Source organism: Morus notabilis, unplaced genomic scaffold (genome assembly GCF_000414095.1).
Source record: "Morus notabilis unplaced genomic scaffold, ASM41409v2 Scaffold1539, whole genome shotgun sequence".
In the NCBI taxonomy this organism is placed as follows: domain Eukaryota; kingdom Viridiplantae; phylum Streptophyta; class Magnoliopsida; order Rosales; family Moraceae; genus Morus; species Morus notabilis.
Window position 1 is genome coordinate 49,912 of NW_010359822.1, and position 11,951 is coordinate 61,862.

The 11,951-nt window shown below is 33.3% G+C and overlaps 1 protein-coding gene across 1 annotated transcript; it reads left to right on the forward strand.

Moving 5' to 3' along the window:
- Positions 1–5,332: 5,332 nt before the first annotated feature.
- LOC21385657 (geraniol 8-hydroxylase) lies at positions 5,333–8,793 on the forward strand. The gene is made up of 2 exons (XM_010095234.2): positions 5,333–6,273; positions 7,823–8,793. The coding sequence occupies exons 1-2, from the start codon at positions 5,398–5,400 to the stop codon at positions 8,441–8,443; spliced, it is 1,497 nt and encodes a 498-aa protein (XP_010093536.1). The 5' UTR covers positions 5,333–5,397; the 3' UTR covers positions 8,444–8,793.
- Positions 8,794–11,951: the final 3,158 nt, after the last annotated feature.

Consider the following 11,951-nt stretch of genomic DNA (forward strand, 5'->3'; position numbering starts at 1 on the left):
GCTTTTTACTGTAGAAATTTAAAACTGAAAACTTAAATCGGTAAAATGAACGAGGACATTTTTGAATTACTTTTAATCCCAATTAATCTCCTTAATTGCCTTTTCACCTAATTAAAACACAACTGAGGATTAATAAAATAATTAGAGGAAAAACTAAATAAAATCAACTAAAATAAAATAACACAATAGAAAACTAAATTAAAAATGAATAAAACAAATAAAGTTTTTAAGAACAAAGTAAATTTAAATACAAATAAAAAGGAAAGGAAAATAACTATATTGTATAGAGTTATCAAGAACATTCTTCAATTTGCAACGATCGTGGAAATAAGCGCATCATGTATCTCAGTGTACATCAAGTAAGCTACATACCATTGAGAATCTTTTTAAAAATCTCACCCTCTATCATCTTGTATTGAATAATTATATTTCAATAAAAGTTTCTGTTTCTTATAAAGAAAAAATAAAAAGGCAAAGAGGAAAATTTTAATGAACCAATTTTTATTTAATAAATAATGAAAAATTTGTGTACAAGTATTTGTATGAAAAAGGAACTTCTTAATAAATTTGGTTTTATATGTCCTTCAAGCGTTGGTTACATTGCCAGTCAAAAAGGAGATACAATAAAGCAAAGAGCAGATTTGTTATTAGAAGCTATTAAGGCCTCGTTCATTTTACCGATTCGAGTTTAGAATTCGAGTTTTGCTACAGTAAAAAGCTCTTAAAAATAATTACATCTAACTTTTTTGCTACAGTAAAAAGCTCTCACATAAAGTCACATCTCAACTCGAATTAAAAATTTGAATCAGTGAACTAAACGAGCCCTAAGAATGCTCCAAACGGAAAACTTTATCTTCCACCCTATAATGGAGGGTAAGGACTTCGCCACACTTGTGTTGACTTTTTGCTAAACAAACTATTAACTTTATCTTATCTTTCACGCACATAGCGCACATTGGATGTTGGTTCACCGATTCGAGTTTAGAATTCGAGTTTTGTTACAGTAAAAAGCTCTTAAAAATAATTACATCTAACTTTTTTGCTACAGTAAAAAGCTCTCACATAAAGTCACATCTCAACTCGAATTAAAAATTTGAATAAGCGAACTAAACGAGCCCTAAGAATGCTCCAAACGGAAAACTTTATCTTCCACCCTATAATGGAGGGTAAGGACTTCGCCACACTTGTGTTGACTTTTTGCTAAGCAAACTATTAACTTTATCTTATCTTTCACGCACATAGCGCACATTGGATGTTGGTTCACCGATTCGAGTTTAGAATTCGAGTTTTATTACAGTCAAAAGCTCTTAAAAATAATCACATCTAACTTTTTTGCTACAGTAAAAAGCTCTCACATAAAGTCACATCTCAACTCAAATTAAAAATTTGAATCAGTGAACTAAACGGGCCCTAAAAATGCTCCAAAAGGAAAACTTTATCTTCCACCCTATAATGGAGGGTAAGGACTTCGCCATACTTGTGTTGACTTTTTGCTAAACAAACTATTAACTTTATCTTATCTTTTACGCACATAGCGCACATTGGATGTTGGTTCATCGATTCGAGTTTAGAATTCGAGTTTTGTTACAGTAAAAAGCTCTTAAAAACAATCACATCTAACTTTTTTGCTACAGTAAAAAGCTCTCACATAAAGTCACATCTCAACTCAAATTAAAAATTTGAATCAGTGAACTAAACGGGCCCTAAAAATGCTCCAAAAGGAAAACTTTATCTTCCACCCTATAATGGAGGGTAAGGACTTCGCCATACTTGTGTTGACTTTTTGCTAAACAAACTATTAACTTTATCTTATCTTTTACGCACATAGCGCACATTGGATGTTGGTTCATCGATTCGAGTTTAGAATTCGAGTTTTGTTACAGTAAAAAGCTCTTAAAAACAATCACATCTAACTTTTTTGCTACAGTAAAAAGCTCTCACATAAAGTCACATCTCAACTCAAATTAAAAATTTGAATCAGCGAACTAAACGGGCCCTAAAAATGCTCCAAAAGGAAAACTTTATCTTCCACCCTATAATGGAGGGTAAGGACTTCGCCACACTTGTGTTGACTTTTTGCTAAACAAACTATTAACTTTATCTTATCTTTCACGCACATAGCGCACATTGGATGTTGGTTCATCGATTCGAGTTTAGAATTCGAGTTTTGTTACAGTAAAAAGCTCTTAAAAATAATCACATCTAACTTTTTTGCTACAGTAAAAAGCTCTCACATAAAGTCACATCTCAACTCAAATTAAAAATTTGAATCAGCGAACTAAACGGGCCCTAAAAATGCTCCAAAAGGAAAACTTTATCTTCCACCCTATAATGGAGGGTAAGGACTTCGCCACACTTGTGTTGACTTTTTGCTAAACAAACTATTAACTTTATCTTATCTTTCACGCACATAGCGCACATTGGATGTTGGTTCATCGATTCGAGTTTAGAATTCGAGTTTTGTTACAGTAAAAAGCTCTTAAAAACAATCACATCTAACTTTTTTGCTACAGTAAAAAGCTCTCACATAAAGTCACATCTCAACTCAAATTAAAAATTTGAATCAGCGAACTAAACGGGCCCTAAAAATGCTCCAAAAGGAAAACTTTATCTTCCACCCTATAATGGAGGGTAAGGACTTCGCCACACTTGTGTTGATTTTTTGCTAAACAAACTATTAACTTTATCTTTTCTTTCACGCACATAGCGCACATTGGATGTTGGAGGGATGAAGTGTATTGGATGGACCCCATTCGAGATGACATTAAACCAAATTAAGCTCAATAATATGCAGGGCTATAATTGGATGAAATGTGGTGCGGCTATAAGTTTCTAAGCTCAATAATTTTAAACCAAATTAACTTTAATATATTTCAACTTATGTGTATTATATGTAGGGCTCTTGCCAATTTCAAGTTATTAAAGAAAAGGAGTGAAATTTTACCGCCATGTGTCTACAAAATGGATAGTTATGCAAGCTCCAGAACAACCTAGGAATACCGAGTGTGGGTTTTATGTAATGAAATATATGGATGATACAAAGTGAATGGGCAAAATCTGTGTAAAAATCGATATGGCCCTAAGCAGGAGCATGAAATGGATCAAGAAAGGTACTTATTTGTACTTTTCGTTGGTAAGTTGAATTAGTTTTTTTTTTTTTTTTTCAATTATTTTCTTTAAGAACGCTACTAACATGAAATATAAATTTAAAAGTTGTTGTTGTTGTTTTTTTTTTTTTTTTTTTTTTTTTTTTTTTTTTTTTTTTCCTTTCCTATTGTGTAGAGACTTTAGTCACCGTGCAATTGTAGGATTCCAACATAGAGAAGCTTTCATAATACACAACATGGAAAATCTAGTTTCCCTTTTAGGTCTAATTTTTTGATAATATGTGTTATTGAGATATTTGTGGATCAGTGGGCATGTGCATAAGGTCATCTCCTGCTTTTAATTTATTTTTTTACAAAAATATAAAACTATACACGACTGTTGTTAATATAAAAACAGTCTTCTAAAGTGACAATAGAGGATGGTCTTTTGTACTAAAGATGATAGTTGAATTCGTAGGTTGCCAGAAAAACAGATAAATAGAGGACGGTTTCAAGTAGAACCGTCCTCTAATGTTACGTTATAGAGGACGATTATGAACCGTCCTCTATAGGCTTGTGGAATAGACGACAGGCGCAAGAGGGCGGTTCACAAACCGTCGTCAATAGCTTAATGAAACAGTCCTCTATCTTCTTTTGTAGTAGTGCTACTAAATAGTAGGACACCGAGTGAGTAAAATGTTCACCTACAACACATGCTTGTATATTCATATTTTAAATGCATAAGTCACAATATTTTCAGTTGCTACAGAATCTTTGAGCACTTTTACCATGATTTAAGAATAAATAGTGTGTTATGCTTATCGCTGTCCCAGACTCTCTGTTTATTTGCATAGAACTAGAACTCATAATGTATTATTTGTGCACAAAAAACCCCTAAAGACAAGGAAATTCCAACAGAACCTATGAGATTGAGAATTCTCAGGCGTTAGAACAAAGAAAACACATAAGCATATGAGACCACACCTTAGAACTTTCGTGAAAGTAAAATTCTTCAGAGCCAGTAAAGAAATTCGTATGCATGTAAACGTACGGTTTACGTACTAAGTTTATCTCACAAGACTTAGCATGTGTTGTAATTGAATAGAAGGAAAACAGATATAAAAGCAGTCGACATCGAGGTCAGAAGTAAAAGAAAGGGGAAATTTTTGTCATACTGAAATGCTTGATCCTGGCTATGTAACCATATGTACAAATACCATAATGAAATAAAATAAGATTACTTTTCATGCACATGTCTTTACTTTTAAAGATTAAATTATTTTGTATTTTTACTAAGTTTAGTAGTAGCATTCGTCAAAATTACTAGGATATTTATTATGCCAGATTAAAAGTCTTCCTCTGTAAACCTAGTAATTTTGGGGATGTTATTATATATTTAGAGATAATGTTAGGAACACCAACTCAAATCTTAACTCTTGTATACCAACTGATGTGTCACATTATCTATCATCTTTTTATTGATAGATGCAATTTCTTATTATTAATTGACGTGATAATGTCCCACCAATATAAAAAGAGTAATGTTAGACACCAACTCATATCTCAACTTTTGTGTACTAACTTATGTTCAACTGATGTGTCACATAAGCTATCATCTTTTTATTGATAGATGCAATTTCTTATTATTAATTGACGTGATAATGTCCCACCAATATAAAAAGTGTAATGTTAGACACCAACTCATATCTCAACTTTTGTGTACTAACTTATGTAGCATGTAAGTTGTCTTTTTTTTTTTTTATTGGTATGTATAATCTCTTATCATTAATTGATGTTTCAAACATCCACTAATACAAAAATGACAACTCACATACCAGATCAGTTAGTATACAAGAATTGAGATTAGAGTTAGTGTCCATAATATTATTCATATAAAAATAACAACTCACATATGATCACATCAATTGATATAAAAATTACAAAAGTTAGATATTTAAATTAGTGTCCAGCATTATTCTTTTTTAAATAGGTAAATTGAGAGGAAAACAAAAAAACAAAAAAGAAAAGTTAGGTATCTCAAAATCTCTGCGGGGTTACGGAGATCACGCCAACCTAATAAAAAAATTCATTGTCTGAGCAAGCACGAAATGTGTACAGCTCAATGAGACAACTGCTTGCTTCTAATTATTTGACTTGTATTTTTTATTTTTTGGTTTTTGTTTTTCCCTAGTCTTAATCAGTGAGTAAGATGAGCTATTCTGAATTGTGAACGATCATGAAATCTTTATATATATAGTGTTGTCACTGTACAATCATAATTTCACAATCAAAAGCATACTAGTGTACAGATATGGAACTCTTCCTCCAATTTCTTCTCTTCTCTATACCTATTTTCTTTCTCTTCATCCGACCATTTATCCTTAGAAAATCCGATACCAAGAGACTTCCTCCTGGTCCAAGAGGCATCCCAATACTAGGGAACCTCCTTCAACTAGGGCCAAGACCTCATGAGTCTCTCCACGAGATGGCCAAGCTCTACGGCCCCCTCATGACACTCCGCCTCGGCTCCGTCACCACCGTCGTCGCCTCCTCCCCGGACATGGCCCGCGAGCTCCTCCACAACCACGACCAGGTCTTCGCCAACCGCCCCATCCCTGACTCCGTCACTGCGCAGCCCAACCACCAAGGAACCCTAGCTTGGGTCCCCGGCGACCACCGCTGGCGCAACCGCCGCCGCATCTGCAGCTCCCAGTTGTTCACCGCCCAGCGGCTCGACATCCTCCAGCACTTCCGCCACCGGAAGGTCGAGCAGGTCCTCGGGCACATACGCAAACACTGTGACGCCGCGACGCCGGTCGACATCGGCTCGCTGTCCTTCGCGGCGACTCTCAACCTGATGTCGAACACGATTTTCTCCGTCGACATCATCGACGCGGAGTTCGGTACGGCACAGGAGTTCAAGGATGTGGTCTGGAGCATCATGGAGTACGCCGGGAAGCCGAACCTTTCGGACTATTTTCCGGCGCTGAAGAGGTTTGATCTGCAAAGGGTGAAGCTTAGCGTTAGGGTTTCGTATCTGAGATTGCATGAGATATTTGACGAGATTATTGCCCAGCGCTTGGAAGCTAGAGAGAAAGATAAGAAGAGCAGGCATGAAGATTTCTTGGACGTACTTCTTGATCAGAGCGATGAAAATAGCCCTGAAGCCATTAAACCCGTTATTATGGTGAGGACTTTTCTCGATCTCGATCTTTGATTTTTTTTTTGTTTTTTGTTTTTTTTGTATAATAGTACTATAGATAGAGATATCCAAACTGATTACATCTTGAAAAATATCTGGGAAAAGGTGCCCAACAAATGAACAAAAAGTCGTGCTTACGGGAAAGTTCCAAAATTTGTTTGTTTGCTGATCAATGATCATGGGAAAACGTGATGTGATTTATAGCCTTGAGGACCTGTTTGATATATGAATCAAAATAAAGTTTTTTTATTATAATTTTTGAACTTATTGCCGCGTTTAAAATTATTTTTATTTTTATTTTTTATGTTTTTTAAGAAAAAAAATAAAAAATTTTTAAAATAATATTTGATATAATTAAAAATATAAATAATTTTTTAATATAAAATAAAAAATAAAAAATAATTTTTTATTTTTTATTTTTTATTTTTATTTTCTCTTCTTCTACTTTACCCGATCATCATGTACAACCGTTTGGGGGAATATGTCATGATGCCCACATAATTTCTTCCTATGTCTGTCGACTCATCATACTTTATTTTTTGTAATTTCATTTTTACTTATTAAAGTTTTCTAGGAAAAGAAATATACGGAACAAATTCTCTAAAAAAAAAAACGGAACATACAATATCAAAATAAAAACAATTGGAAGATACAATTTTTATTTAATTGTAAATGCATTATATCATATACGCCTTTTCTTTTCTTTTCTTTTCCTTTTTAAAGATCTATTCCTTCAAAAATTCTTTCTTTGATTTGGGCAGATCCTCATGGATATAGATTTTTCTTTCGTTATTTATTTATTTATTTATTTATTATTTTTTTTTTTTGTGTATGTGCAGATTTTTCTTTGCCCTAGTTACGTTTGAGAGTTACTGTAATTTTCTTTCTATGGATTCTTGTATTAATTTTTCTTTTTATTTAATAAGACCGAGTGAAAGGGCTTGATAAAAGAGGGGTTTCTAAAGTGATTGTCAACCTTTTTAGGTGTGCTTTAGTTTTTTTAATATACTAAGGGCCCGTTCACTTCGCTGATTCGAGTTTGTAATTCGAGTTGAGATGTGATTTTGTGTGAGAGCTTTTTACTGTAGCAAAAAAGTTAGATGTGACTGTTTCTAAGAGCTTTTTACTGTAACAAAACTCGAATTCTAAACTCAAATCGGCGAAATGAACGAGGCCTAATTATCCTCTCTTTTCATTTATTAAAACAAACATTTTACATAAGTACTATGATATTATTCTTTTCATAGTATCAGTGGAAAATATAACTAGATGTACTCTAGATCATTTGAGCAAAATATTGCTTCTTTTATGGGCATTCTTGTAACTTGGTTGCAGAAAGCTATGTGACAAATAATTAATATGTTGTATGAAAAAATATACACACAGATGCACATAGTATTTGAAAAGCAAACACCAGCTGTTAATTCATTAATTATTTATTAGCCCCCCAGCTGTCAGACCATTGGCATAGTTCTGGTTATATTGTCAATATATTGACCGTAAATAATGTCAAAAACCACCATTGCAATTCCAGGATTTATTCATCGCCGGCAGCGACACCTCCGGATCAACGACGGAATGGGCAATGGCGGAGGTCCTTCGAAAACCCAAAGTTTTGCAAAAAGCACAGAAAGAACTCGAGGAAGTTATCGGCAGTAGTACTCAACAACGCATCAAAGAATCCGACATAGATCGTCTCCCATACATCCAAGCAATAGTAAAAGAAACCTTGCGTCTTCACCCGGCTGCTCCACTTCTGTTGCCCTACATCGCCGCAAACGACGTCGTCGTGAACGGTTACACAATCCAGAAGGGAAACCAGCTTCTCGTCAACGCCTGGTCTATAGGGAGAAACCCTAAGTACTGGCAGGATCCATTGACGTTTTCGCCGGAGAGATTCTTGGGGTCAAGCGTGGATTACAGAGGGAGGGATTTCGAGTATATCCCGTTTGGTGCCGGTCGGAGGATTTGTCCCGGTTTGCCTTTGGCTAACCGGATGGTTACCTTGCTTTTGGCTTCTCTTCTCCATTCGTTTGATTGGAAGCTTCCAGAAGGAATCACTTCCGAGAATCTTGACATGACCGAGCAGTTTGGAATCACGTTGAAGAAAGCCATTCCACTTTGTGCAGTTCCCTTGGTAAAGAACTCGTCGTAGTTCATCCAGTACTGCGAGATGCTACAGGATTCGGCTCACAGCATGACTAGTGTTCTCGAATAATATCTTGTCATCAGTTACAATAATATTTTAATATCGTGTCATCAGTTATAATAATATTTTAATTGACTGATATGATATTATTAGAAGGATATGAAAAGAGAAGAACAAAGGTGCATCCGACGACATAGTCCTGGTCCCTTAAAAATAATATACATTTGTATTGTGCTATTTGTATGGTTCACTCGAGACTCGAATAAGTAATACTTCGTTAAGGTTTATGTACTCTAGTAGAAATAATGTGGACTTGATCTATTTGATTTGTATGTTTTCGACTGCAATCTATTTAACGTCATATATGCGTAGTGTTCTGTGTTTTTTTTTTTTTTTTTTTTTTTTTTTGAGTGTGATTATTTGTTTTATAATTTTTACAGCTTCGATAAATAGAAGAAAAAATAAGCTTCGAATAAGAAGAAGAATAAATGTTAACTATCTAGCTAGAATACTCTTTATATATCATGATCACATGGGACATGTTGAGGTTTAGATTTCGTACCTTATCTTTCATTGTACACGTACTAATTTAGGTTTCAGAATGTCACTAAATGAGTCACCGCTACTCCCCAAGCGGGTAGAATTGACTGCTCGACTAATCAACTCCACTAATCGATCCCACGAGTCGATGGATAGCCTTGGACATCAAGTCACGAGAGAATATCCCCAAGACATTCCTTATACTGGATTTGACAACAGAATTAGCTAGAAAAAGAAAGAAATAAACTGCTCCAGCAAGAAGAATTAGAAAGGAAAAAGGTCAATGGTTGATTTAGGCTGCAAGCAACCCTCTCAATGGATGAAATTGATTGTCTTCCACATAACGAAACTATGTCCCCAGCATTTAGGCAATAAGGAGGCCGGGTCAACTCAAAATAAGAAAGAAACTATGATTGATCAGTCGATTATGGACACAACCAGTTAAGGAAAGACATACAGTGCCTAGAAAGGAAAGGAATATCTAGAATTGAAGGTCATATCATGCAGAGAATCAAAAAATAACTCGTGTAACCTCATCAACTATAAATACAAGGCATTTTAGCATAGTTCGGCATGCTTCCACAACACACAAAAACTCTCACGCTCATTTCTAGAAGACTTTTCATTTGTTACTGTATTTTCCAACATATATTTCTCTCTCATCTCGTTCTTCTTAGAGTGACTCATTGTAATACTTTTCAATAGTCAGAGTGAAACTATTAGAGCCTTACAGTGGACGTACCCTGCATTATTAAAAGAACCACTATAATTCATTGTGTCTTTTTACTGCTTTCATTTACTTTCACGTTTACTAACGCTTTCGTTCTCACAGCGGGTCAATTTCATCAATTGACGACTTCTAACTCAGTCATTGACCCTTGATTTAATTAATTGTAAATTTTACCCTCTACATGACATAATTACAATAACAGGTCAAGTTTCTCGATAGGATAACGTAGGTCCACAAATTCCATTATTATATGCTTGCGTTGAACGAATCATTCGTCAAAGTTATGTGTACCTACTGCGATGATGCAGAGCTCTAACTTGTAACTATTATTAAGAATACTATTAAGAATACTTTGAAAATGACACTTATAAATTTGGTTGCCCTAACATTTTTTTGTAAAAAGAAAATGTTGTTTTTGCGGTTAGTTAAAAGTAGAGAAAACACAGTGGGTAAGAAACCGAAACCTTTTACTAGAGTTCTCTCATTGACTTTTCATCTCCCTCCTCTCTCTCTCTGTTAGGTTTTTGTTGAATGTTGATGCTTTTTAGAAACCGAAAACACAGTGACTTTTCATCTCCCTCCTCTCTCTCTCTCTCTCTCTGGATTTTGACACTTGTGTTTCATCTCTATACTTTAACTTTCTTTATTGGTCGATCCTGTCAATATTCGGAGTCGAATTCTCATATAGTTAGTGGTCATCTGCAACTAACTTTGAGTATGTAATTTGTTTTTTTTGTGAAATGATTGTTTTGCCTTTATATAATAATAATAATAATAATGATGATGATGATGATAATAATAATAATAATAATAATAAGTGAGTCAAAGAGGTGTATTATTTTCACATGATGAATATAACTCTCACAATATTAAGGACGAACCATTATATATCTTATGGTTCTTATTATTTTTTATTTTTCTGCAGTTATATTACTCTCATTAGTAGAGAATTAGTAGCGTTACTCTTTTTATCACTCTCTTTGACACTTTTTGAATTTATTGTTTGACATGTAAACTCTCCTAGCATGATATATTATTATTTTAATAAAAAATGAGATGATGAAATTCACGTAACAAAAAGAGTTGATTTAGCATTTCTCTTCTTAATCTTCCTTGAAAAAGAGGAAGAAAAAAAAATAACAAAAAGAAGTAAATTCCGTTAATATAACCACTTGTGCCCTGCCTGATGGTGTTTTTCACCTATACTACCAACTTTGGAACCTTTGCTTATTGAAAGAAGGGGGAAAGAAAAAGGAAAAAAAATTATAAAATTATAAAAAGGAACCTTTGACTTTTTGGATTATAAATATTTAAAAATTTGGAAAACTATGGTAACAAATTAAGGATTTATACAATTAAAAGCCATATCATTATTTAAAGAGTTAATTAAATTAAAGATGGTTCTTTTTATAAATGGTGGTTCTATTTGTACACCTTTTTTTACTTTCCACACCTCTTTTAAATTAATATTCCTAATGATAAAAAGACTATCACCTAAATGACAAAAAAAAAAAGATAATCATCATGACTTAATTACTTAATTAAATTTTATTATAAAAGAAAGTTAATTATATTTTTTTATTTCAACATGCCCCACATATTATATCCAAAATTTATGTTTTTTTTACTAATTATTTTGGTTTTTAAAGGATAATCATTTCATAATGTTGCATTATTTTTCTTATTCTTTCTATGTTTCATCTGTCTCTCTCTTTTTTATACTCTTTACAATTTTTTTTTCCAATTTTATCATTTTTTATCAATGCCTCACCTGATCTGTCGATTATGTTGTCATTATGCATATATTTATGTCCATTATTTTTTTTTAGAAAAAGTGTAATAATAGATTTTCTTTACGTATTAGAAAAGATTTCATAATCAAAACTTCTAAAAAATGGAGAGATAAATAAATAATAATATTAAAATAATAATTAATATAAAATGATGGATGTGAAAAGAAAAACAGAATCTAATTTTATAAAAATAATTATGGATAATCTTAGAATAATGAGGGTGTATAAAAAAATAAATTTAATTCTTTCAAAATTAAAGAGAAAAAAAAAAAAAAACATCAAAATAAATTTGTTGGACTGTCAAAGATAGATAGATATGGATGCCTATGAAAAAAAATTTCTCATGGCCAAGATTCCAGCGAGCAGGGGAAACAAGAGAAGGGAAGGAAGAGACTTTCTAATTTGGATTTTAAAATTTGATTTGAGATAATTTTGCTAAATTAGAGTTTGG